At 47.7% G+C, this 27,757-nt stretch overlaps 2 protein-coding genes across 4 annotated transcripts in view; one reads left to right on the top strand and one right to left on the bottom strand.

Moving 5' to 3' along the window:
• SEPTIN2 (septin 2) overlaps window positions 1-11,919 on the bottom strand; it is a 28,493-nt gene extending 16,574 nt beyond the window's left edge. The window contains exons 1-3 of one of the 2 annotated variants that reach the window (XM_032480777.1): window positions 11,696-11,919; window positions 4,803-4,836; window positions 3,313-3,433 (exon numbers count right to left, since the gene is read on the bottom strand). In XM_032480777.1, the coding sequence (XP_032336668.1) occupies window positions 3,313-3,433; window positions 4,803-4,811 (130 nt within the window). In that variant the 5' untranslated portion in view covers window positions 4,812-4,836; window positions 11,696-11,919. Of the gene's footprint in view, window positions 1-3,312; window positions 3,434-4,802; window positions 4,837-11,333; window positions 11,463-11,695 lie in introns of those variants that run through there. The other variant, XM_032480775.1, reaches the window with a different exon arrangement.
• HDLBP (high density lipoprotein binding protein) overlaps window positions 11,595-27,757 on the top strand; it is a 59,991-nt gene continuing 43,828 nt past the window's right edge. The window contains exon 1 of one of the 2 annotated variants that reach the window (XM_032480758.1): window positions 11,595-11,737. The gene's annotated coding sequence lies outside the window, so the exon portion shown is untranslated. Of the gene's footprint in view, window positions 11,738-12,050; window positions 12,181-27,757 lie in introns of those variants that run through there. The other variant, XM_032480759.1, reaches the window with a different exon arrangement.

Raw genomic sequence — 27,757 nt, 5'->3', positions numbered from 1 at the left:
TGCACCTGCGGGAGGCTCAGGGGGGTGACCTCAAGTGCACTCAATGCTCACGCAGCCACTTCAGCTTTCCCAGGACGGGGGCCTGCAGGGCAATGTCCCATCCCTTGAGTTTACCTCATCTGTGCCTCTCACTGAAACTTTCTCCTCCTCCAGCCTGATGACACCTGCCATTCACTTGTGCCTCGTGCTGCCCACGTACCTAAGACCACTCGCTGCTGTGCGCACGTCTGCCCCCTGCTGCCCACTCCCCACTGCTTCATTCCCCTGCTTCTTCTGGACAAAACACTCTTTCATATTCTACTTTACCAAAGCTACTGGCTTTCAGCCAAATCTTTATTTCCTCCAGTGGCTGCTAGCTCGGCAGCTGCGCTTCCAGCAGGGCTCTGCCCCTGGGGAGCAGCGTGTGGGGTTCACAGCAGCAACCCCCCCCACCCTCGTGCTCTCCTTGCTCAGTGTCAGTTATCGTCAGTTCCCTTTGAAAGACATTTAAGAGGCAAGAAAAAATCTTGTATTTGCCAACACATCTCCCATTTCCAGTGCTTCCCCTTCTCTGCAAACGTGAAGACGCTCATTTAGTCTTTCTTATGGTGTAGGTCTGACACTGATAAATTAGTTCAGCCTATTTATCTGAAAATGTCTTTATTTCATCTTCTTTTTAATCCTTATTTTAAAGATTATTTTTGATGAACACAGAACCTGAGGCTGATGGTTTTGTACTCTCAGTACTTTCATTCCACACGGCTTACGTTCTTCCTGGTGAGAAGCCAGTGGTCTTTTTTACCTTTGGTCCTCTGTGTGTGATCTGGTTTTCTTTTTTTCCGGCTACCTGTAAGATTTTTCTGTTCGCCAGTGGTTTCCACCTATCCGCTGTTGTCTAGACTTATTCTGCCTGGTATCTGTTTTAGTTTGGATGCGTTCTGTTGACCCTTGTCTTCTGCAGTATAACTTGCTGTTGGGCCCACTAGGAAATGTTTCATCTCAGGTGTTGGATATACTTTTTTAATCTCTAGAAGTTCCATTTTCCTCCTTTCTAAAAATCTTCCATTTACTTCTTCACCTTCGTATTTCCCTTTTAAGCACAGAAGCACATTTAGAACAGCTAAGTCAGGTCTGCCAATCCTATCATCTGTCATTTCTGACCTGTTTTTACTGCCTGATTTCTCTCCTGGTTATGGGCCACGTTTTTTTGTTTCCTCTTTGCATATCTAGGAACTTTTTACTGGAAGTTCAATATTGTGACTCTTACACTATAAATGTCTGGATTTTGATGTCTGTCTTCAGTGAGTGATGGGATTTATCCTGGCCAGTACTTAATTTATTTGTAAGTGAGCTTGATCCTTTCAAGGCTTGTTTGTGAGCTCCTCCACATGGACTTTACTGAATGCCAAGGGTGTTCAGCAGGACATCCCCCTGCTTGGTTGGAATTCCGGCATCTCCTGACTCCACTCCAACTTCCCAGTTCTGTGCAGCCTCCAGTTCGACTCTGTCTCCTGCTGGCTACACTCTGCCCAGATCCACGGAAGCTTACCCTGCCCACAAGGTGAGTGTCAGCCGTGGTGCCAGAGGGACCCCAGGGGAGGTCCGTGGAGCCCTCTGTCTTCCTGGGAGCTCTGCCTCACTACCGCAGGTTCATTACCTCAGCTTCCTTGAGCTGTGACCCCATTCTTCCACTGAGACCAGGTGCTCTGCTTGATTTACCCTCCCTGGGGCAAGGGCAGGCAGGCGGCAGAAAGCTGGAATGACTTTACAGTTCATATAATTTGATCCCTTCTCTCAAGGACCAAAGTCCTGCATTGCCTGTTCAATGTCCTAAGAGAACTGCTTCATACATTTTGACCAGCCTTCCAGTTACTCACACCAGGAAGACCAGTCTGGTATAGTTACTTCAGGGTTCGGCAAACTATGGAGCCCTGGCAAATCTACCTGCGACCTTGTGAACAAACCGCCTTGCTGGAACAGCCGTGCTTGTCCACAGGCGTGCTGTCTGGGCCATCTCCCCCGACGCCTGTGGGGCTGAACAACTGCACCAGAGGCTGCCTGGCTCCCAAAGCCTGAAGTGTTTACTGCCCAATCCTTACAGAATGAGTCTGCCAACCCTGAGCTATCCCATCATGCCAGAAGTAGAAGTGGTTGGTCTTGAATCCTCTAAAGCCAAGCAGCCAGGCGCTAGGCTGCACTGCACGTCTCTTTTCCACCTGTGCCACCACCATCATGTAACTGTGCCCCTAAAACCTGTCTCCACGCACTTCTCTGGACCAAGGGCCCTACAGTCCCTCCCACCTCAGATCTGTCCACTACTCGCCCCAAGAAACAACCACCTGTCCTCGCACACACGACCAGCCCATCAAGCTCCTCTCACAGCTACCTCATCGTTTTTGAGAATTCTGTGGTTATCGAGAATGAAAATGTGATCTGAATTAACAGTTCATCAAGTTAAGCTGGTCATGGACATGCTGAAACACGTGCATGCTACAGTCCATGATAAAATATACCTGGTGTAACAGAAAATAATTTCAGGTAATCACTCCATTTCAAAAGACTTGAAGAAATCACGCTTAAAACTTATGCAGCAAGGACTGTTCCTTGCTTGAAATAAACCCACTGAAGAACCTTGAGTTATTTTTTATTAATATTAAATAAACAAGTCATTTTTAAAGTGTAACAAATTATTGTCAAACTCAGAGGCCTAAACCAACAACAAACATTTATTGCCTGACAGATTTCTGGGCCAGGAGTTCGGGAGTGTCTCAGGTGGGTGGCTGTGGTGTGAGGGCCAGTCCTGCGGTAACAGCCCATCAGCCAGGATGGCAGCATCAGCTTCCCTGGGCTCAGACGGCATTTCTGGGACGGGCCGCAGCTCCCTGCCTTGTGGGATGCTCTGGGAGGCTGCCTGAGTGTCCCCCAGAGTAACTGATTCAAGACAAGGCAAGGCGCAGCCGCTAGGTTCTGTGACCCAGTCACGACGTCACACATTTCTGTAGTGTCCTGCTGGCTAAACAGGAAGCCCTACTCAGTGTGGGAGGGACCAGAAAGTGTCGTGAATTCCAGGAGGTAAGGAACACTTGGGGCCACTTCAGAGGCTGGCTGTCACAATGAGTAAAACTTTCACAACATATGAATAAGGAAATGACAGAAGTTACAACTTTGCTCTTCAGCAAAATTTTCTAAAGAATTTCCCCCACTAAATTCCTAAGTTATTTGATTCTGCCAACAAAGGAATTTTCCCTTTGACTTTACAGGTCATGCTATTACAATCTACCGATGGGAAGGGGAGATAATTACAAATTTAATAAACTTGAGTTAATTTCTTACCGACCACCATCAGTGTGAACTCAAAACCTTTTTTCACTGATTTTCGGTGAACTTGATTGGGAAGATTTGCAAATCCAACATAGCCCGGAGTTTCTGGATTTATAAACTGAGTTGGTTGTTGCTAAAATAGCATTTCACACAAAAAAAGAACACACACCTTATTAGTTGCTTGTAAGATACTGTGCCAAACATAGATCGAGTCATTTCTATCAGAAAATTGATGGTATTAACTTAAAAGCATTTATAAAAAGAAGAAAAACCCATTCAGTATCATTTCATGCCTATATGCTGACCTAAAATAACATTCCTGTTAAGCAATGAAGCAACACAGAAGATGAATCTTCAATTCACTTACGTCAAATTCTGACTTGAGAAACTGTTTATAGAGCTAAAGAAAATTCAGTCAACTTTACAAAGCAAAGCCACAGCTGACAGTGGTTCCAGCCAACAAATTCAGCTAAAGAATAGCTTCTAAAAATAGACTTCAGGTATCAGAAGTGGTGCATTTGGGAAAATAGCCGGAAAAAGCCCTGTCTCCAGCTGAATTCCCAGCTCCAAGGAACCGAGCCCCACGAAGGTGAGGCAGGCAACCGAGGGGCGTGATGCTGAGCATCCAGCTTCAAAGACCAGGAGAAGGGAGATGGAGAGTGGGAAAAGGGCCACAGCTGGCGGTCAGCCGCTCTCCGAGACTGACGCCTGACAGGAGGAGTCATAGCGGGGGCGCCAAGCCGATGCAGGGAAGCCATGGAGCCAGGCAGCGCTGAGCTCAACATGGGAGGGAATTGAAAAAGACACAGCAGATTCATCAGACGTGAAGACAAGGTATAAAACAGCATTTCCTTTAGGATTTCCTTTTGTAAACGTATATTCACAAGCACACACACAGGTGTAAAAAGAATGTTCACAGAGTGTTACTAGCGGTTATTTCTCAATAACAAAATTGTGGCTAATTTTTATTTTCTTTTTTGCTTATCAAAAGTTCCACACAAAAACTACGATGACTCTGCATCATAGTAACAAACACTCAAAGATTTTAAAATAAAAGGCAAAGGGAAATAATAATCTTGCAATTTTAACCATAAATTCTGCCTATCTCAGCATGTCTTCTAGAATGAATTCCTCTCAGGGCTCTAGGCTAATTTGCAAGAGCTGACATAGGCCAATGTATCACGTCTGAGAGCTCCATTTGTTTCATCTTGATCAACTGTTAGAATTTTTAAATTATTATTTGATCGGTCTGTTGGGAATGAGCCAAGGAGGCTAAATGGATTATCATTAATGTTTTCAGAAACAAGAAATTAGAAATCTGAAAAAAGAAAGCTCACAGCTTTTAGAACGACAATTAAATTAGAACTCTTTTGTCTTAATGAATCAAACATATCAGTTGTATTAAAAATAATAAATCATATAACTCTGGACTATAAACAGTCTGAAAACACAAAGCAGTTTCTCCTTATGGTGCAGACACATGACAAAGTGTGATCTCTTACCTTCGACATCTTTAGTGAATGAAGTGTCGTCAATCTGTTTAGAAGAAAACACACGTATGTATCGATATGTGTACACACATGAATCAACAAGTAAAAAGACTCGCACGCGAGGCATCATTAGCTTGTTTCACTCAGCTTCTCATTACATCAAATACTGCCCCAGAAATGATGAAATGATCACCTCTTATTATGAAGATAAATTAGACATAAAAATTAAGCTACTGAAACCAGCCCCCCCCCCACACACATTCATTCCATACCCTCAGCAGTACCTTTTCTAGTACTGATTATATGTCAGGCACTAGATACACAATAGGAGAACAACATAAATTTCCACAACCTCCGGAATTTCTCATTTCCTTTTTCTCTGGAAACCCTCAGCTTTTCAGGAAGGGTGTCTGTGAGGCAGCCTGCCACCTGCTGGAGAACCCCAGCGCCAGGGACTGGATTTGGATGCTGGGCACACAGAGCCAGCCCTGTGAACCACGTCCAGGGGGAAAGGACAAAGTCAAGGCGGGTGCCTCTGTGACTCCTCCTGGTGCTGAGGAATTTCTCAGAAAGCTGCTTTCACCTTCTTGCTTCCCCATTTCCCTGAGGCTGTAACATTCCTGAAGACTGCACACCCCAGGTTTCCTTTTTGAATGGAAATGTCCAACCAAGGTTAAGATGAGATAGCACGGCACAGAAGGTAAGGGTTATGGTCCTGGCTCCCCTTCCAGGGCCCTTTACTCTCATCTGTCCGGCAGAAGAGGGGAAGAGGAAGAGGACCCTGTGAATGGCTTCTTGCTACAACACTCATTACTTAGGGCGAGCAGAAAGTGCAGAGGAAGGACTACTGCTGACGGAGGAGACAGGTAAGCTCCATCTCGAGAGTCCAAAACGCTTAGGACAAGGAAGCAGAATTAAGGCAAGCTCACAGGAAAGTAGGGATGCCAGGCAAGAGAAGCAAGATGAACTGGGAGAACCAGAAAGGTAGGAAAAGAACAGCATGGATCTCGGAAGACCGTGGGAGCAGAGCTCCGGGGGCGAGGACCTCAGGGCTAAGGTGACGGGGTTCCTTGTGTGTGTGCCCTCATTTTCCTGCCTCCAAGAAGAGCTTAACAGGCAAGGTGCAGAAGGAGAAAGACAATCATTTGAACCAAGAAAGTAACATCACCATGATGAAGATGCAAGTGTATTATTTAAAACAAAGAAAACTTTCTGGATCTAAAAACGATGATTTTCAATCTCAGACTTTGGTAGTTGAATTGAATGAAAAGTCAGTTGAGACTTTAAATGTGACTTGGAAAACCAGATAATAAGAAATCTCAGTGCACAAGAACAACAGGGAAGGAAACCATGGGTATAAGATGACCTCGAGAGACAATGGAGGAAATCTGCCTTGTTAATAGAAAGTGAAGGTAAAAGGGACAGATGGTGAAAAAAGAGAGTAGCAGTAACAGAGGAAAACTTTCCTGAGAAGAGCAAAGACCAGTCTATCTGGGATTGTGCATTAAGGTGCATTTCACAAGAGTGAATTAAGGTCTCGTGAAGAGAAGGGACATCCTAGGATAATATTATTTATAGTCCAGAATTTAAAATACTAAACGTCCTCAGCAAAACCTAAGATTTCTGGGCAGGAGTGAAAGCAGAGAAGTAAAATTTTCAAAAGGGAGAAGGGAGCAGACACTTGGAATACAGATGGTTGTGGCAGAAGCAGCAGCTGACACCTTGTCTTCAAACAATAAAGAGGTAAGTATCTGACTATGAAAGAAAAGGAAATGTAGCCATTAGAAACTTTACTTACAAATTAGGAGAAAAATATGGAACAGCAACTTTATCAAAGCAGCAAAAAATATGGAAAAGAAACGAGAAAAATTCAAGAATACCAGTTATCAGTGTAAATGGGAAAGAAACAAATTCTCTCATAAGAAGAGATGGCGGGGTGCAGCAGGGATGCGCCAGAAAACCAGCTATATGTTATGTGGAAGAAATGTGCTTAAAACAAAGTTGCCCCCAAATGTTGAAAACAAAGGGACAGGCTAAGAGATACCAAGCTAGCGCAAACAGAGAATCAGAGACATTGTTACTACCAACCAAGGTAGGATTTAAGGAAATGTGGTCATGATAAAAGGAACAATTACAAAGATAATACATTTATAAACCTGCATCCATGAATACTTACAGCAGATAAATACACAGAACAAAGACTAGGAAAAATACAAGGTGAACTTGAAAAAAGTACAATTTGCGTGGGAGGCTTTAATAGCTTCTCTCAGAACTGGACAGATTCAGCGGACAGTACCAGCGAGGCCAGAGGAGGACTGAGCACCGCCACCACCAGAGAATCTGAATTAACACATATGGAAAATCTTGCATCAGTAGAATATAGAAAAGCAGTTAAAGATTAAAAATTTTCATTATCATGTAACTGCTGTAAAGAAACTACCCAAATTTTAACATACTTTTAAGCCAGTGTTCTCAAATCATGATCTGTTAAAACTAAAGGGGAAAAAAGATAAAAAATAACCTAAGTTATTTACAACATTCCAGGATAACTCTTGGATCAAGGAGCAAAACCACAAGCTGCCCAGAAAGCTCTGGGAAAGGACACAGTACAAGCCACACAGACTCAGATGAAAATGTGGCTTTTACATATTTTCACTATTGAGGCACACTGAACATAAAGAAACAGAAAGTAACTCAATAAAGGGTACATAAATCCAAAAGCTGAATCTTTGAAACAAATTCCTCACAAGTTCCACTAAGGAAAAAAGAGCAAATACAGAAAAGAAGATATAATCACAGACACAGGCAACCACATTTATCAAGACTGCCACAAACTTGAAAATCTGGGAGAAATGGATGATTTCCTGGACACTGTAAATTACCACCGTGAAATCCAGAACTGAAAACCTGCCTACAGCAAACACCATGGAACAGCTGAATAAAGAGTTACGAATGAAAAAGGGAGCAAGATGGGACAGAATTAGAGTCGAAATAGGTACCCAGAATAGGTAACACCAAGGTCACTTAAGCTACTACAGAAAAAGGGAAAGCACTCCAATTTATTTTATGAAGACAGCACAATTCACCTACAAACCCACATGGAGAAGCAAGCAAGTTGGCTGGCTGTAAGTCAACCTCACTTGTGAATTACAAACACGAAAATTCTCAGTGAAATACTTGCTTGCAATTAAATACCAGAAATGTACCCAAAGCATCTATCAATACAAGCTGCTAACTCAAGTTAAAGGAGAAAACTATACACGAATAGATGCTGAAGATGTACATGATGAAATTCAGCAACCAACTCAAATAAAAACACTAAATAAGAAAACTGCTTTATAATATAATTCAGGCTATTTCCTAAAACCAATGGCAAATGCTATTCTCTAAACAACGGAATGCTAAGTTGTTTGAATTACGATCACTAAATGGGCAGGGATGCCCATTACGACAATGAAAAATTCTAAACGTGTACAAAAGCAGAACAAAACCCCCATGCACCACCTATCATCCAGGTTCAACAATAACCAACCCAGCACCAACACTGCTTCAAAAATCCCCTCAGCCACTGCCGCCAGTCCCTGACGATGAATACCAGAAAACATTTCTAAAGATAAGGACTAAAAGTGATAAATCATTATAGTAAGGAAAACTGACAACAGTCCTCTAACATATCAAAACATTCAGTGTTCATATTTCTCTTCTGTTGTTCTCATTCATTCAAATCAGGCTCCAAATAAGATCCTGACATTGCAGTGAGTCTCAGGACAGAAACAAGGAGGAGCTCCTGTCTTACCAGATACGCATCTGATTTCAACCAACCCAGCAGGGCACAGGACTAGCACCGAGGTCTCTCTGGTGCGACCACTCCTCACGGAGCCCTGGGCCGACTGTGCTCCATCCAACATCACCTGAGCACCCTGACAGTCCTGAACCTTGCACCCCTACCCTGTTCAGTTGGGACTGGGGGTGTCCATAGGGGAGAAGGGCACATTCACTCCTCCCTGTAACTTTCATCCCACTTGAGATCTAATGTGATGCACACATACGGGAAAATGGAGAATCCTATTATTGTAACAGGATATAAATTCTTAAAAGACACTCACTTCAACTTTGGTTTAACTTTACCAAGTTTCTCTTGCCACATCCTATTTCTTTCATACTTAGGTTTTTCCCCCAAAATATAATTAGGATCCACTATGGTTTTCCAACAGTTTAAGTTATTAACTGATTAATAAGTTATTAACAAATTAAAGAGTGAAAGTTGAAAAAGGAACGTTGCACTTCAGAAAGGCCTTGTTTTCAGTGAGAAAAGCCATGATCCAGCAACACAACATTACAAGCACTGTGATTAATTTAAATCTTGGATGCAGATCGGATTCCCAAACCTCAGAAATTTGGGCAAATGAAAAATACACACTTTCAGGTTGTCCTCATTCTAGGTATTAGAAACTGTTTAAAAGTGTCTTCTCCTTGTCTCATGGCCTCCTCCTTCCACAGAGCAATACTACCCTCAACCCACACAGAAGAAATCAACTTCTCCAAAACAAAAGATGAAGATAGATAAAACTGGATCCTTAGTAACATAAACTTACTTCACTAATGGCATGTAAGTATGTTAATTGTCCTCATAACCCCCATTCATTTACATGTTATTCTTGTATTTACACACACAAAACAACTCTGCAGTGTAGGACCCAGAGGGGCAAGAGGCCCTTATCCAAGGCCCTTGGAGCACCCGGCACTCAGAGTCCCTGGATGTGAGGAACAGGTACAGCACACCACAGACACCCTCAACGGTACTGGTGGCAGCATCTGAGATACAGTGAGTTTTCTGCAGTGACAATGTCACCATCAGCACAAAGAGTGATACATAAGGATATATAATTGGCTTCACCCCAATCCTGCTGCCTAATGAGTTTTGGTGACCCCTTCTCTCTGGGGAAAAATCAAAAAGAACTCTTCCTTTTCCCATAGTTTGTCTTTAGAAGTGGGCATATAAAGGGACCTGAATCACATTTAAGAAGATGACAGAGGGAGGTTCCCACCCACCCCGTCGCCGTTTCTCTGGGCCGCCCTGCTAGTTCAAGAGCAGTCAGGGCACAAATCTGACCCGACTGAAAAGCCCTTGTCTCTACCCTGAGCTGCAGCCCTCAGTCAGAGACCAGGATGGAAAACGGAAGAAAACCTTATAGCCAAGGAGTCACTGCCGTGGTTCACTGTGAGTGAGGACACGGCTGGGAGCTACCAAAAACAAAAACCACGAACATCAACTACAAATCCCAGAAGAGCAGCCTGCATGACCCCTGGGCCATCACACATCTCTCTTTACCGCAGCAAGGCTGCTCTGCAGTATTAAATTGACCCTGAGGTATGACACTGATTTCCGTCCTTCAAGAAATACTTGAACACCTACTACGTGTTGGTAGCCAGCTAGGCAATAAGATTAAGCCAATTCACAAGTGCCCCACCCCAGGACTAATCAGGTCTAGAGAACAACTACCACATAGAACAGAGGCTCACATCAGGCGGACACCTAATTCGGGGGGAAGAAATCTAACCTGGGCCGAGTCCTGAACAAAACAGCCAGTACTCGGCAAGCGAAAGGTGGAGAGAAAACTGGGTTCCACACAGAAGGCAGGCTTTGGACCAAAGCCAAAGGTGAGAGACCACAGCGGTCTGAACTAAAAATTCAGCGTGGTTGGGTCATGTGTCCACGTGCGGAGGAAAGACAGACAAATGGGGGGGTGGGGTGGTACTGACAAAAATTGAAGCCGGAAAAGTAAAGGTCTTGGGGGTTCCGGGAGTCACTTGAGACTAACGGTAGCCACAGGTCGGCCCCATCACAGGCTGCGGTGGGAGTGGGGCCCCTCCCCAGCTCCGTTCTCTGGATTCGGCCCTGCACAGGCCGGGGCCTCCTCTGCTTTCCCGTTTTATCTGCCGTCAGGGAGGGCTGCAGAGGAACCAAGCAGCAAGCACTTCCCGAGGGTAATAACTCTCGGCCGGGAGCTGGCGGGGCGGAATGGCCCACGTCAGGGCGACAAGGGATGGTCGCACCCGAAAACGCGCCATTTATACAGCTTTATATAGACCTACACTTTCCTCCTCGACCACGATCACCACCGCGTTCGGCGCCCCAGGCCCATTACTGACACTGCTCCACGCAGTCCTCACAGGGCGAGCTAGGAGTCACTCGGGCTCTCCCAGGACACGCCCCGCCGCCTCCGCCCGAGCTCGCGGGGGCGGGGCGGGGGAGGGGAGGCGGAGGGGAAGCCTGCGGACCCCGGCCCGGAGGGCCGAGGTGAGCGGAGGAGAGCCGGGGAGAGCTCCGGGAGGGGCGGGGGAGGGGCGGGGGTAGGGGGTGGCGGCGGAGGGGAGGACCAGGGGTCCCGGACCGGCCGCCCCTCCCCCACACCGTGCGAGCGGCCTGGCCCGCGTGCCCCCCGGAGCGGGCGGACCGCCGCCTCAAGCGGGCCCTCGTCCCTCTGCGTCGGCCCACAGCTCGCGCCCCCGAGGTGGCGGGGACCACGGCGAAACACTCACCGCCGAACAGCCGAAGAACCAGCGCCAACCGACCCACCGACTGACCGCGCCGCGGACCCGCCCAGCGCCCGCCGTCCACTCGCGCCCCGCCCCGCTCCGCGCGCAGGCGGATGGCGTCATCACGTCGCCCCGCCCCCTTGCCAACGCTTTCCTTGCCCCAACGTGATCTGGCCTCCCTCCCCCATGCACCGGCTTCCGAGTGCGCAGCCGCAGGCTCGTCCGCGGTTTCCGCCTCTGCGCAGGCGCCATGCCCCTCCCACGGCGGTCGGCCATATAGAGGCTGGGGGGTGGGGGGAGGTCAAGCGTAGCCTCGTCTCCTTTACCAAGATGGCGGCTCGCCCCTGTTTCGCCACAGTTCCTACCTTATGAGCTTGGTTCCCTTACGCTGGTTAAGAGTGGAACAGGTAATGAGTCTTTGCCTTGTGGGTAACTAGAATGAGGGGAAGAGCATTTCTTTAGATGGAGCTGTATGACCGGTGAGGAGAAGAGAAGCGGACGGGGGGGAAGGGCAGGTGACGCTGAGAGTTCGGAGCGACCGTGGGGAGGGGACCTTTCTCTTCTGATCCGCTCCTCCAGGAAGATGGCGGCAGCACCGAGCCGGGAGCGCCGGAGCGGGGCCGGCGAGGGGCCGGCGAGCCGCCCGGCTGGGCCGCTCTAGCCGTGGGTCGCCGTCGTCTCGGTGGTCAGGGCCTCGCCTGGATTGGCTGCGGCGGGTCCCGTGGTCGGCGGGCCAGTGCGCGACCATAGAGTTGGGCGCCTGTCCCCGGGGACGTGGCCTTCGTGCGCCCGGGGCTGGGGCCTGCGCCCGCGGGGGAGGGCGGGCGCCGCGGCCCCTCGCTTCCGCTAGGTGAGACCTGGGGCGCCCCAGCCCCTGCGGCGGCGCGGCTCGGGGCGGGAGCGCGACACGCCCGGCCCGGCCGGGGTGTCCTTCCTGCCCGGCGCGGCCTGCAGGCCGGCGGATGCCCGGTACTCGCTGCGAGGCCGGCGCGGGTGCCCTCGTGCAGGAAGCCTTTCTAGGTCACCCCGATTGAAGCAGACACGTTCCCAGGGTCTCTGGTGGGCGACAGCGCAAGGGGGACCGGAGACTGTCCCCGAGCTCAGGGGACACGAGGGTGTTGTAGAAAGTGGCGAAGTCGTCCGGCCTGGCCGCCAGGTGCCCCCGACCCCGAAGTGCTGTGTGGGCAGTGCTCCTGGTCAGGCGAAGACCTGCAGGGAGGAAGAGGGACTAGGGGAAGTCTTCAGGAGCAGGAGGGCTTACCCTTCCGTCTTGGGTTTGGGTATCCTCGGCTTCATAGCTGCCTTAAGCCCTCGGGCGCTGAGCTCGCTTGTGCTCGGTGTCCGCCTCAGGGCCGGCAGTCACGTCTTGGCAGGTAACTTTCTTAAGGCCCTGTTCAGATAGGGGACGTCACAATTAGGGTTTCGTCTGATGTACCACAGAATAAGCTTAGTGTTCGTTTATGGAAGCAAACCTGGGACAATGAAGTCTCGGATGAAACCTCGCGCTTAGGTTTATATTTTGATCATTTTAAACACTCTAAACACCCCCAAGCGGAGCTCATTAAGCACATTTAATATTAGGGTGCTTGGAAGCAGTGTTTTGAAGTAGTTGAGCCGGTGTTTGGTTCGGAATGGCTTCCATCATTTCAGCTTCCCGTTCTCGATCTGAGGCACCAACCATCAACCTGCCATGAGAGTTTTAGGCTTGGCGAAGGCCGCTCTTGCCCCCTCAAGTCTTGAGAGACAAAATTTGAAAGCGATTGAAATCAGTGGAGGTAAAACATTCTTGTACCTGCCATTAGTCCTGTTACGTGCCAGGCACCCTGTGGGACCTACGTCCTCTTCTCTGATGTGGTTGATGTTACCTGAGTAAATGTGCATTGACTGTAAGGAGCGCAGCCTCAGATGCAGTTGGTCCGCATTCCTGGGCACCTGAGGCCCAGCTGGACCCTGTCACCGTGCCCTCTCCAGGGGGTCCAGCTGACTTCTCAGCATCCTGGAAGGAGAACTTGAATCATCAAGTGTTCTTTCCTTTGGTTTTGTTGTTTGGGGCCTCTGGTGGTCTGACTTTGGCCTCATGATTTGACTTCTTCAACAGTAAAAAAAAAAAATTGTTTTGAAAAATTTATTGGAAATTGCTATATGGCAAACACTGTTAAGGGATCTGGGGTTGCAAAGGTAAAGAGAACATAGACTTTTTTTCCTCCAACAGCTTATGGCCTAGTGTGGGAGATTCACTTGTACAGGAAGAGATTACAGTGTTCTAAGTGCACTAATGGAAAGATGTACAAGGTGTGAAGATAGGAAGAGGGGAAGTGATTACCTGGTGGAAAGTCTTCAGAGAATGTGGTTCTTGGACTGGGGTTTAGAAAATGAGTAAGAGTTTTTCCAGGTGGAGTAGGTAGGATGGGGTGTTCTAGACAGGAAGACCAGCTTATGCACGGGGGGCAGGGGACACACAGGACAACTAGAGCTGGTGGACTGTATGGGTGAGTGGTGGAGAATGTGGTTCACTGCTGACCATCTCAAACAGTGGAGGGCTTGGCTAAGATCCTGTTGTGAAGGACTGCATCCCCTCAATCAGTCCTGTCTAAGACACTCTGACTTGGACCGGGTTTCAAATGATTACACTGTCCACCAAGATAACAGATCTTTAGTCACAAGTGGGTCAGGTAGGTTCGCCATTAGTGCTTCCCAGCTGAAACTTGTTTACCTAGAGGGTTTGAACAGAGAACACCTTTTAAAGTACTGGGTGGGGCTTATGTTTGGTGTGGCCCATTCAGCATACATCCATCTCACAGGCTAGTGGTCATAGAAAGTTATTTCCCTCTTCTATTAAGAAACAGCCAAGCTCCTGGAAGAAACATAGCACACAGCTGGACATTCAGTTGCTGAGTTATGGTGGCAAAAAGTCCAAGATGAATGTTGTAAAACTTTTGACCAAGTATAGAAAGACAGCCAGAGAACCTCAATGTGTCGGAAAAGAAAAGAACTAAACTTTTTTTTTATGTGTATTTTTAAATTGATTACACAAACTGTTTTGGGCTGGAGTAAGATTTTCTTCCTTTTCTTTTTCTCCTTTTTGTATTTCTAAAATCAGATTTCAGAAGTGATGCCCCTAGTCAGCTATTGTTGGGCCAGGCGTAGTAAAGTTCCTCGAGGACAGCTAGGACATGCCAGACTTGTCTGGGCATCGTGTTGCATTCGTCATCTTGACGCTGCTCTTAATTTGTTAACAAGGCACTGGCTGTGCTCTCCCGTGATATTTTTTATTGGCATTCATGTGAATTTTTAAATTAAAAATTAATTTTACTTCAAATCAAGTTTATATTTTCATATAGTTTTTAAAAGGTCAAACAAATCTGGAAATGCTTGTAAGGAAGAAAAACTAGTTTCCTTCCTCCAGTCACGTTTCCTCTCCTGCAGAACACCCACACTTGCCTCCTGGCTGTTGCCTTTGGTCTTTGCTCCCAGTTCTGGCGTCCGAGCCTGACTTGCTCATTTATTGCTCTTCCCTCCCGTTTCACACATTGTCTCTTGACTCTGAGTGGAGATGTGAAGTTTCTCGCTTTCTTTCTCCCCTCTGCCTTCTCTGTGCAGACAGATCCATGGCTGCCCAAAGCAGGTGCACGTTTGATTTGCTCGTTCAGTATGTAGTGTCTCTTATGACTGTGTGGTGCCATTCCCAACTAGGCCGAGTGGTGTGATGGGGTTACTTTTCCTTTCCTGGGTAAGTTTGTTTTCCCTCAAGTTCTCATGAGTCTTTGTTTTTCTGTTGTTTTCTACGTATTTGTCACTAAATTCAACCCCTAATTCACCAGTTGTCTAAAATTGCTTTCAGGAAATTAAACTATTTGATCTGATCAAGTTCAGTATTTTACTAATTTCATCTTGACCACACCTCTCCCAGGTCTCCGTTCTGCTGGAATCTCGCTGCGAATCTCACCGCCCTCTGTTTCCTGGAACCCTTCTCTTTTTCTTGATTTTTTTACCCTCTCATTCTGATGGCGCACTTCCTCGCAGAGTTGCCTGGGGAAAAATTCATGGGAGGTAAAATTTTGAGGACCTGGATGTCTGAAGTGCTTCCTTTGGCCCTGAGTGGGAGTTCGGACACCATTTTTGCTTCTGTTTTCCGTCTTGTGCTGTTACCCTGGAAGCATTAAGCTGTTCTGGTTCTTGAGCCTTTGTATGTGACTGTTTCTTCTTTGACGCTTAAAGGATTTTCTCTGTGAAATTCAAAATACCCAGCACAGTGACATCCCCTGGAGTCTGGTTTCATCTAATGTCTTGCCTGTCCTTTGGGCTCTTTGATTTAGGAGCTTCTATTGTTCAAAGCTGGGCATTTTCCTTGATTTATTGCTTGACTTCTTCCCGTTCACTTTCCTTCTCTTTCTAGAATTCAGCTATTGGACCTTCACTTAGAGTCGTACTTCCTTCTGTTTGTTGCACTTTTTGTAGCCCAGCTGTGGATCTTGCTTTGTCTTAAATGTGTGCTGAAGCGCCCTGGTGGAGCAGTGGACAGAGACTGTGAGCAGGCCAGTCCTCAGTTAAGAAACTCAAGTGGCCAGAGAGCAAGGCGGTGTTTGTTTCACTGATGATCAAAGAGCTGTCTCCCCTGCAGATTGGGAAAAATAACATGACTGTTCCGGTTATCGAGGGTGAGAGGGGCAGGTATACTCGGATGCTGGGGAGTGTACATAGCTTAGCTCTTTTGGGGGTAATTTGTGCCTTGGCAGAAGGACAACCATGATGCATTTTTGAATGGAAGTAAGTGTGACAGGTGTGAACCAGTGCATGTGATGTGATCCTATCTTGTTTAAGCCATGTGTTGATATATACAAGAGAAAAAATTAGATAAGCAGTAGTTTTGGGGATATTTCTTGGGGAAGAATTACGAGGGATTGCCAATTTTTACTTTTTTGTTGTTGTGGTGGTTGTATTTTACAATATTTTTATGCTAAAAATCACATTCCTTGGTAGACCATCGCTGCAGCAAGCTTGGGTTAGTATTAACATTCATACTATCCACTAGTAAAACCGGCATTAACGTAGTCTCACAGCCGCCGTCCCATCCAGGTGCTTCCTTGGGTGCAGGACCCCCAGGAGGCTTGGCAGTGCCCCAGGCCCCAGGACGGGGACAGCAGGCCTCATCTGGAGCAGGGAGAGGCAGGCAATGGCTGATGTGGAAGCCAGTAGTTACTTAGCAAGTGCCACTGAGCAACAGGGATGGGTTGTTTTCAAATAAGAGTTTTCTGAAAGTGCTCTTGGGTTTGCTTTTTGTTTGTGTGAATTGGTGCTCTGAATGTTCCTGGACGTGGACCTTGTTGGACATGGAGCAGTGCTTTGTCTTAGATACAGACTGCTGGGCACTGGTCCTTTCTAGCAGACGGGACGAAGGGTTGAGATGCTCGTGCAGGTGGGAAAGGTAGTCCTCCAGTGGACTGGGAGTCAGGAGACCCATTCTTAATCGGCCTTGTGACTTTGGGCGTTTCTTGACCTGTAGGACTTTAGCTCCTTCTTTGAAAGATAAGAAAGGAATCTGAGATGGTTTGCTTTCTTTTCTTCTTTTCTTCTTTCTCTCTTTCTCTTTCCTTCCTCCCTCCTCCCCTTCTTCCTTCCTTTCTTTCTTTCCCCTTGGTCAACTCAGTTTATCAGAAACTTAGTTTTCCAGTTTGGAAGGATGTGACATGTTTTAAGCCCGCACGAGTGATATGAAAAGCTTTGCCTACTAAAGCTTTTTCTCGTTGTTTCCTACACGCCAGGCATCATGACCTTTATTTCCAGCAGTGGTTCCGCCAGGCCATCCAGCCTCCCGAGAACATCTGGTGATGCCTAGAGACGATTTTGGTTGCCGTGACTTGGGGGTGCTCCTGGCATGTAGTGAGTAGAGGCCAGAGGTTCTCAGCATCCTGCAGTGACCCCATGATCCCCAAAGTCAGCAGCACTGCGGTGGAGAAGCCCTGCTTTACAGGATCTAGGGTGTAGCGGTCATGAGCCCCATTTCTCAGTTGAGAGTGGAGCCTGGCGGGTGAGGCCACTTGCAGGTGTGGCTGAGTTAAGGCTGTGTTGCCTGCACTGCTGGAGCGCTCGTGTCACAGGTACTGAGGAGGGAGGTAACAGAAAATCCTCCCGAGCTTACTCTCCCAGGCCTGGGTTAATACTCTGTACATAAGCTCACATAATCCTCACAGTGGCACCAAAAGGTAGACATTAACATCAGCTCCTTTTTATGGGGCGGGAGGCAGAGCCCAGAGAAGTGAGGATCTGTAATTATTTCTTCCTTCTCTTGGTCCTCATCTTCAGAAGTTGACACATTTAAACATTCGGCCTTGACAAGTTTACCTGGTGTTTCCTCTTACAGCATCTCCAGGGCTTCTCTAAAGCTTGGGGTCAAGAAGGCAATATTACACCCACACAATCCTTCTAGTCCAGTAGTGGGGCTGGCCAGACCTTTGCAGCAAGATAGATATTCTACCCCAAAATAAGCACGGTAAAGTTGTCCTGGGTCTCTTAGAATTTTGACACTCTCTCATTGATTCATTGAACATGAGTACATGTCTGTCAGTAGGTTTCCTGTAAGGAAGTGAATGAATCAAAGTCCAGGTCCTGAAGCCACTGCAGCCACCTTCAGGGGATCAGTTCATTCCTGCTGGACTAGTGTTTCCGTTTTCCTGTTGCAGCAACCCAGCTCTCCCGCCTCTGGCTGCCTCTGTGGCGTAATCTTACTAACACTCAGGTCTCACAGAGTGAGTCCCCCCTTGGTTTACCTGCCCTCAGCCTTTGTCTGGAGGACAGGATAAGCCCTTGGTGGACGTGTACTTGTCTGGAGCCCTCACAGTGCAGCATGTGTCCTGGTTGTGGCCAGCACCCTGTGTGTGTGGAGGGCTGAACAGACAGGACCGTGCTGATTGTGAAAGGGGAATATTCTGAACACTTGTCCTTTACTGGCTCTGGTGAGCTCTGTGCTGAGCTGCCGAGGCTCTGAGGGGCTTGTTGGCTGAAGAAGTAAGTGGCCTCAGCTCGACTTGCTGCTCTTCAGCCACCATTGACTTTGTGGCCTTCACAGATGGTGTCCAGGGGCTGGCTGATGCTCGGAACATCGTATCCTCCTGCCTCTCCCTGTGCTGGGTCACCCCTGTCAGCATTATTCCTTTGTCTGGCCTTCTAGCATCTCATTCTGAGGTGTGGTTTGAGCTGGGGACCAGATTTCTGAGGTGGAACAGTAGCTCGGCCTTGCTCTGCTAGGCGTAGGGGCGCCCCGCAGAGCGCTCTGCGAGCAGGAGATGCTGTCTTCCCAGCCATGAGGCCAATGTGGCACTTAAAGCTTGTAGACACGGTGCAGCTGGACCAGGGCCACTTGAGGTTTCTTTCTTGAGGGAGGACATCACTTGAGCCAGAGGCATTCGGTGTGAATCATTCTCTCTGCAGCGTAAACCATCGTGCCCTTCCAGGCAAGCTCTGCGGTGCGCGGGTGGCAGTGCAGCATGTCGGGCCTGTGCGTCGCTGGGCCTGGGTGGCTGGACTTCCGTGGATGGGAACTGGGAGCCGAGAACCTCCCCCCAGGCCGAGGCTGCAGCGCCCCGAGAGCTCTGGGTGCATGGTTCTGGGGGAGGGAAGGCGCTGTGGGAGCAACTGCCTGTGTGGCAACCGCTATGCCTGTGGGGAGGCTTACCTAGGGGGCCCCGGAGGGAGCTGTGCTCTGAAGAGGTTGCCACGGTAGACGGCCCTCCCTGCGGGAGATGGCGGAGCTGGAGAGCCGCCCTCATCTCAGAGGGCCTGGCCCTCGGGGCCTGGCGAGGCCGGAGGGAAGAGGAGGCCGTGCAGGTGGAGAGCTGGAAGAGGCCCTCTTTGAAGCAGAGCGTGTGTTGGCGTCGCTGCTGGTTTTGAAATTGGGGTTGAGGTGAGTGACTTGCTGAGAAGTAGTTCCAGTGGTTCTGCCCCTCAGGGCTCCCTTCGTGGTGCAGTGTGTGATTTCTGGGTCCTTGTTACAAAGACGTGAAGGCTTTTTGCCCTCACTGTAACTCTTTTTCTTTGGAAATAAAAAAAAAAGTAAAAGAGGAAAGGACTTCCGTGTTCTTTTCTGCCTTTCTGATGCGCTGTTCCGACAGTTGCAAACCATGTTCACTTAATGGTGTCCTGTAACCTGCAGATAGAGGGCCCTGAGTGCGTCGAGTGGAGCTTCAGATTTATTTCGCCTTCACTTTGTGCTCTTCAGGTTGCAGATAGTGCCCTGACCCCTGGACGCAGATGTTAGGTGACCACAGGTGTGGACACCCAGCTCTTGCTGGCAGGCGAGAAGAAAATCTAACGTGCTGCAGGATCCTGATCGATTTTACTTTGTAGCAAATGTATCTGTTACTCTTCATTTCACTGATAAGCTTTCTAATTTTATTAATACTTAACCCATTTATAGATACCTTTCAAATGGAATTACTGAATTTAACCGTTTTGACTTTTTCTGATAAACAGAAGATTAGTTAAGTGGTCCTAAGGCACTGGCTTAAATCAGTCTGTGTGAGATAATTTCAAGAATACAGTTTTTTTCTTTAGAAACAAGGCTTCTATTTTGACGTATTTGCTTACACCTAGAGCTGACTCTCCCGCCCCGGGACCAAAGTTCTGTGTCCCCTTTGTTGCCCAAGCAGTGAGCTCAGCAGTGCTGCAGGGCCGGGTCCTTGGCTCCTGAGCTCAGCCTGGCGGTCTCTGGGATGTCCCGACGAAAGCCAGCTGCAGCCAGGGTGACCCGGCAGGCTCAGTGCTCCTTGGGGGCCGCCCTTAGTTTCCGCAGGTGTGGGAGGTGATTGTCGGTTCCCTTGAGATGGGTGAGTGCAGTTCCCTGAAAGACTGGGCAGCAGAGGGGAAGACTGTTGCGGGGGAGTGCCAAGGGCCGATCTTTAAAAGCACCAGCTGGCTCTCCTCTGACCTTTGAAAGCTGCTTTGCTTCTGGAGCAATGTGGTGCGTCTCACCTTCCTGTCCGAGGTGGGATGGGGCTTTAGGTGTGCCTGGCTGCCAGGGACGCGCTGACCTGGACAGAGTGCAAAACTCCAGGCTCAATGTCGTCCAGTGGTTCCCCTGGCATGGGGAGTGTCGGGCTAACCCTGGAGCGGGAGGCGGCGGGGGAGGTTCGGGGTGATTGTGGGTCTTCCCTCGACAGCAGGTCTCACTGCAGTTGACATGTATAGTGAGTAGGTTTTTGATATCAGTGGATGTATGGCTTTATTGAAGGCTGTTTTCGTTTTAGCTGGTTTAGAACCTGTGTGTGTCGGGAGGCTTCTTACAGCAATATTTTAACTCCAGAATGTACTTGTCTTGTCTTCTTACCTCCTCTCCCGAGTCCTGGGGTGGGGGGGTGCTGTGAGTGTTCTCCTTTCTTTTAAGCCATTGCTGGTTGGTCAGTCTCCTCGCTGGTCTAAGGACCACTCCCTCCCCGTGGGCAGCGCTCCCCTGACCTGCCTGGCTGGCTTCCTCTGCTGGCGTCTCCAACTTTGTTTCTTGCGCGAGGATAGTCTGGGGCAGCTCGGATGGAGCGTCCTGAGCTCTTCCTGTGGACGTGGCGTCTGAGGAGCTCTCGGAGCACTGGGGGTGGGGGACGGGGGCTCCCGCAGGCCTCCTGCTTCCCCCACCCGTGGGGACCCGGACTGTGTCAGCATGTCAAGGCTGTGGTATCAGCAGCTTCCTTGACACTCTGTGATGGTTTAAAAATCTGGTTTCATGATCTTTGAAAAAATGGTATGTAACGGACTTTAGCATCACAAAAACATTGTAAAATTGAGGTGAAACTTTGTTACGCTGCATAAAATGTGGGTGAAGAGTGCGTTGATCAGAGTAGTTGAACTCACGTTAAATATATATAATTAAAATTGAGTTTTGGCTGAGTTGAATGGTCAGTGTCATTTGCAACCCCTCTCCTGTGTCAGTGTGTTTGTTTCCAAGTTAGGACGTTTATTTTTTGATTACCGAAGTAGTGCTGCCCCCTCTGATGTGCTGCTGTGATCGCTGTGCTCACAGAGCAGGTGCAGGTCTGTGCACTGCACCTTCGGAACCCCCGCAAGTGACTTGGGGACGGGAACCTCATCACCCTTGGATGTTTCGGTGTGTTTCCCACAAACAAGACTCCCTCCTCCACATTCAGCCATCAGAGTGAGGACGTTGACGTGAATGCTTTGCTAACTTGAGATCAGTTTGCATTTCACCAGAAGGATCCAGTTCACAGTCCTGTGTTAACGTTTCGTCGTCAGATCTCTTTCAAGCTGGAACGTCCACTCCATCTCCCCTTGGCTTTCCCGGCCTTAATGATTACAGGCAGTTACTTTTCGCAGTGTCCCTCACAGTGAGCCTACCTGTTGTTTTCTTTCAATTATATTGAGGTTTTGCATCTTTGGCAGGAACAGAAGGGACGCGGGGTTCTCCACCTCACATAGTGTCAGCTGGCACCAACTCAAGGTGTCCCTTACCAGTGACAGTCCCCTGATCACTTGGTTACTGGGCTGGTGTCTGCCAGGCCTCTCCACGGGGAAGTCTTTGTAATTGGTAAGACTTACATCTGTTCCTGGGAAACTTCCAGCTTCCTCGTCTGTATAAGCATGGCTTCCCATTTCACTCAGTAGGTCATCGTCTTTTGTTATCGTAGTTTTGACGCTCATTTGCCCCCTGTTTGGCCAGTGGGCGCCCCTCACAGCCAGCTCCTGTGTCCTTCTGGTGAGTCCCCACTATTCGCAGTACTTCCTTCTCTCCCGCCCCAGACCCGAAACCAGCCTTTTCTTCAAGGAGGCCATTCCATTTGTTGACGGTTGGTGCTCAGAGAAGCAGAGTCTGGCACCAGGTGCATTGTTGGGATGTTGCTACACCCGGACCTTCTTCATGGTCAGAGATGCAGAGTGTGTGTGAACATACGTGCACACGCACACAGACATACAAATGCCCATGTATTTACAACACACTCTTGTCTATTTTTATCTCTGTGAAAAGACATGAGTTCATTCCAGAACCTCCAATTTCTGTCTATTACCAGGGTTCGTTCCAGTCTCTCCCTTTCCTCATTGGTAGCTCCCTTTTCCAGCAGTGCAGTCCTGCTGCCAGTGTCCCTAGCACGTTTACCTGTGTGGTTAGTCACGGTCTCCTGTTGCTGCCCCTCTCCTTCACAGATGCCTTCTGCCCGCTTCACCTCACTCAGCCTCTGATACCCTTGCTGTGGGGACACCCTCTTACATGGAACTCATGTCCTAGTTTTTAAAAGTGAAGCTCTGCACACTGTCTTTTTGCCTCTCCGGGCTGTTGCCTGAGCATCACTCCAGTGCTGGCGACTGTGTCATGTCCCTGTGTAGCTGGTCACCACTTTCTCACGGGTGCACTGTCTTTCCAGTTCTTTGCAAGTCACGGTACTGCTGCAGCCCTCCTGCCCCCGTTGCACCTGTGCCTTCTGCGCCCCTGTGCGGCTACTTCTAGAAAAGTAGCTTCTGTGGAGTGTCATCACTGAATTGGACTGTGTGGAAAAACTGCGTTCTAATTTTGCACGCCCTCGGCGGTCAAGTCGCCTGTTTCCTCACCAGTTCGCAAACTGCAACCCTGTTGTTCGTCTTTGCTGATGGTGTGGAGCAAGGACTGAGTGAGATGAAGAGGCAGTGTTAGTTAATCCTCTGTGAACTGTGTTGATACATACTGGCCTGTTCAGATGTTTTCCAAACAGGAGAACCCTGTTTGCACCCTAACTTCTGTGTTAGGTAGGTAGCCTTCACCATTTATAGTTCTTAAGCTCCACTGGGCTCAGAGGAATCAGTATCTTCCTTGATAGCGTCTGCAGCCTGTATATTCGGTGGCTTTTGCACCCTCCAGGCACAGGTTTCTCTCCTCAGTCTTAACGGTTCCTCAGGGCTGGGTTATTTAGTGTCCGATCCCTAGTCCAGCTGAAATTTATCTTGGTGTACATGGCATAAAGTAGGGACCAACCTTTGTATTTGTTTCACAGTGGATTAGGAATGGGCCCAGTTCTGTTTGCTGCTAGCGCGTCCTTCCAGCTGACGTGAAATGGACTTGTCCCCAGGGGTAAGGAGTCGGCTTCACTTAGCCTTTTCGTCTTCCTGAGCCACAGCCACCAAGTACTAATTAACGCTGCTTTGTGGTGTGCTTTGCTTGTTTGAGGTGAATCCCGCCCCCTGCCCTTTTTTCTTTTATTTTCTTCTTCAGCAAATTACCTAGACCGGTTTTATTTTTTGGTGAATTGGGAAATCTTTTTCACTGTTTTTAAAAAAACAAAAAACAAAAAACCCCTGCTGACACATTGTGTTAGTTTCCTAGGGCCATGGTAAATTACCACAGATTTAGTAGTTTAGAACAACAGAAATTTATTCTCTCACAGCTCTGGAGGCTAGAAATCTGAAATCTAGACGGCCACACCCGCTCTGGGCTCCAGTGGAGGAACTGTTCCTTGCCTCCCGCAGCTTCTGGGGCTGCTCCCACAGCCCGCGCGCACCTTGGGGTCCGGTGTTCCAGGCTCTGCCTCCGTCTCCCCGCTAGCTTTCTCCTTGTTACATCTCTTTGCCTTCCGTTTTGAAGGCACTTAGGACCCACCCACACAATCCAGGGTAATCTTTAATTGCATCTGGAAAGACTTTTCTTCCAAATACGTTAACATTTACATTCCAGATGTCAGGACTGAATGTTTAAGGTGGCTGTTACTCAGCCCGCCACAGATGTGACGTGGCATTTCCTTGAGGGTGGAGATGAACTTGGAGAAAGCAGACATCCTGTGACAAGTCCCCAGGATGAGACTTGGCATCGTATTCATGGCTTGGGCATCTGGTTTGTGTGTTTATTTTGCTGACATTGAACTTTTCTTCAGTTTTCCTAGCTTTTCACTGTAATAGAGGGGTTTCCTAGACAGACGGTTATCTACAAATAGTGGCGTTTGTGTATCTGAGTACTTATTTCTCCTTAGGCTGCATGTTTGACCATGTTTGACCACAGTAGACATCTTTGCTGATTTGTTACTTATTTTAATAAGATAATCTTAGCTTTTCACTAAATATGATGTATTTTACTTCAGGGAAATAGTCTTCAGATAGCCATTCCCTTCTACGCCTGGTGTTAAACTCCTTGGGAAGTAAGAAATAGATGCTGAATTCATCAGTCTCTTGGGCGTTTTTCAGTCTTTTTTTGAGGTGGAGGTAATTAAGTTTATTTATTTTTAATGGAGGTCCTGGGAATTGACCCCGGGACCTCGTGCATGCTGGGCATGCGCTCTACCGCTGAGCTGTGCCCTCCCCCTGGGCATTTTTTAAATAATCGTCTATCCGTCATGTATCTGTGTTTACTTGTTGACACAAATGTGAGGTGCATACGTTGCCTAATACTGACTCCTTGCTGCATCCCTAGAACATAGTGCATTACTCTCTAAATTTAGAGTGGATTTATTAGGTTGGTGTTTTTATAATTGTTATGTGTTTGTAAACTGATTTGTAGTTGACAGTCTCTTTTCTCTGAAGCATCCACTCATTGTTTTGAGGAGGCAAAACCGTGCCCTGATTTTCCTCTAGGGAGCCACCCTTTCCACCATGTACAAGCCATGTGTCTTGGATGAAACGGCCCAGCTGCGTGAGTGGACCCTGATTGGCTGTGGCTTATAGACATGTCCCATCCCCTTGGCCCCTTGACTGTATTTATTGGTCCCCTAATGGGCTTGGAACCCAATTAATACCAGTGAGCTACAAAAATAATTTATGGGGCCCCCATGGGGCAAAGAGGCTCTTGTTTCCCTGGGAGCTACCGGAGGTATAGTCACTGCCGTTTGTAGCACTGTTCTTACTCAGTACCAGGCAGGGATAGTGCTGTATCAGCGTGAGCGTGTGTTCTTCGTGGTCTTTCCGTGGCTTTGCCAGACTAGAGAGTTCATTGCTTTTGAATCGCTTCTTCAGAGAAGCCAGCTCTGGCTTTGACTGACCAAGCTAAGCTGTCTTTGTTTCTTTTGTTTTCTATTTCACCAGTTCTTCTTTTGTTTATATATTCACACTATTTTCTTTGATTTTTTTTTTCTTTCCATCTTGACTTGAATGCTTAGCTCATTTATCCTCATTCCTCTTTATAATAAACTTCGCAAGTTTGATTCATCCTCAAAGTGCAGCTTTGGGAGTGTCCTGCAGACCTTGGTGAGTAGTTCTCTTTGATGTTTTTTAGCCTTTTTGTTAGGAAACCTTTCAAGCGTATCCCAAAATAGGAGAGAATACTGATATTTCATACACCTGTCACCCAGCTTTAACAATTGCCAGAATTTTACCATTTTCATTTTATCTTTCCCTGCTTGTCCCCTACTCGCCATACTTTTCATTTTGAGTTTGAGTGTTTTAAAGCAAATTTCACATTTTGTGTCCCTTGTAAATACTTAGAGCATGGGTCTTTAGTAGGTGAGGGTTTTAAAGAAATCATATCTAAAAAGTGTTAATAGTTAACAATTCAGTATCTATTCTGTGTCAGTTTTCTCCAAATGTCACAAAATAGCTTTTACCTTTGTTTGTTTGAATCAAAACCTGAAGAAGTTCTCCACACTGCATTAAAATCTAGGCGATTAAAAATCTTTGACAGTTCCTTGTCCTCTTTTTTAAAAAAGTGCCACTTGTTTGTAAAAGCACCAAGGCCGTTTGGGCTGTGGCTTCTCCCACACTCTGGATTTGGTTGGTTGTAGCTTGTGGTGGTGTGTGATGCATTTCTCTGATCCGCAGAGGTCTTGTTTGTTTGTTTTTGTTCTTTCAAAAGTGGAGTGGGGAGGGGGCCAGGAACACATCCTTTTTTATCAACCAGTTATCTAATGGGCTTAATAGCCATTTTGCTTATGTCCATTGTTTCATTGGTCAGTTTCCTGTTGCTGATGTCACAAACTACCACACACTCGGCTGAAGTCTGCCTCCCTGGGCTGAGTCTGCGTGTCAGCAGGGCCCCCTCCTGGCTGCTTTAGGGGATTGTCGATTCCTTGCCTTCTTCAACTTGTTGAAGCTCCTGCATTCCCTGCGGCCCCTCCTCCGTCTTTAAAAGTGCATGATTTTAAGGACACTTACTGCATTTAGGTCCCACCTGTATAATCCAGGATAATCTTCCCAACAAAATATTCTTAGCTTAATTCATTTGTAACATGTACAGGTTCCAGGGCTAAGTACTGGATATCTTTGGGGGGCCATGATTTAGCCTACAATTGGCAGTTGCAAAATGAGTGTTTTCCTAATTCTGTTTATATATTTACTTGTTGGCATTTTTACATGAAGAAGTTTTCCTTTATCAATTCTGGTTACTTTGAAATACAATTCCTGCTGGAGAGAAAGGAGAAATGGTTTCTTTCCTTTATTAACATTTAGAATACGTATGGACTGGCAACTTCTGAAGCAACAGTGCACTTTTGTTGCTTCCCCCCAGTGTTATAAACTTGTGGATATGTAGATAATTGTGTTTCAGCCCATTGGTATTCGTATTGTTTCCCAAGTTGGCTTCTGTGTTCCTCGGACGTGACCCCACTAGTCTGACTGTGTCCTTGCTTTCAAGAACATCCCGTCTTGTCCATCTTCTGCACTAGACCTGGAACCGCCTGTTCTTCCAAGGAACTCTGGCTCCTCTGAGTGGGGAGCCGTGTGGACGCTGCGGTCCACGTGCTGGGAGGCCTTGTGCCGCTGCGCTGCTCCTCAGAACAGACAGACCTCGGAAGCAGTCGTGAATTCAGATGAAGATGTACTCGTGCTGAGAATCGTGGTTTTAAGGCTGTTGACTTGACTACCTAGTCCCCTTATCCTGGACCGTGAGGCCCTTTCAGAATGATGTTAACTAGAGTTAGTAGGGTGTATCCCACCTGGAGTATACTGTCAGGTTGTTGTGTTTGAAAGTTACGATTTCTCTGATGCTTATGCCACCAAAGTGACATTGTTAGGTTGATTTCAATTTTTTTAGTAAAATTGTTTATTAAGTATGATAAACATACAGAGAGCTATGCAAATCCTTAGTGAAAATTCATTGAGCCATAAGCATTAATGGCACCCACCTATGTAACCCGCATCACAATAAAGGAGTAGGACATATTTGTTTTCAGTTTGTTCTTCTCTGATTTACATGGTTCTAAAGGCAAAGCTGTGAATCATGGCATATTCATGAGTTTGATTCCATCCCTGTCCCTCCTCCCTTTTTTCCTTCTCCCATTGTTTCTTGAAGATGCAGCCAGACAGGTAGACACTTGTGTTTCTGACTCCTTCTGGGAGTAAGGGCACATAGTCTGCACCTGCTGCCTCCTTTGCCTTTCCCGCCGACCGCATGCCCGAGAGACCGCGCATAACTGCATGTGGAGATCTTATCCAGCCCCTTGCGCGTCATCGCGTGGACACAGGATCCAGTCTGCCTCCTCCTTAAGGAGTTTGTGGTTGCTTCCAGACCTCTTTAGCGTCCGTGTCTCACCATCTCT

Source organism: Camelus ferus, chromosome 5 (assembly GCF_009834535.1).
Source record: "Camelus ferus isolate YT-003-E chromosome 5, BCGSAC_Cfer_1.0, whole genome shotgun sequence".
NCBI lineage: Eukaryota > Metazoa > Chordata > Mammalia > Artiodactyla > Camelidae > Camelus > Camelus ferus.
Note: the sequence above shows the minus strand (reverse complement) of the source record. Positions and strands in the feature narration are given on the sequence as shown.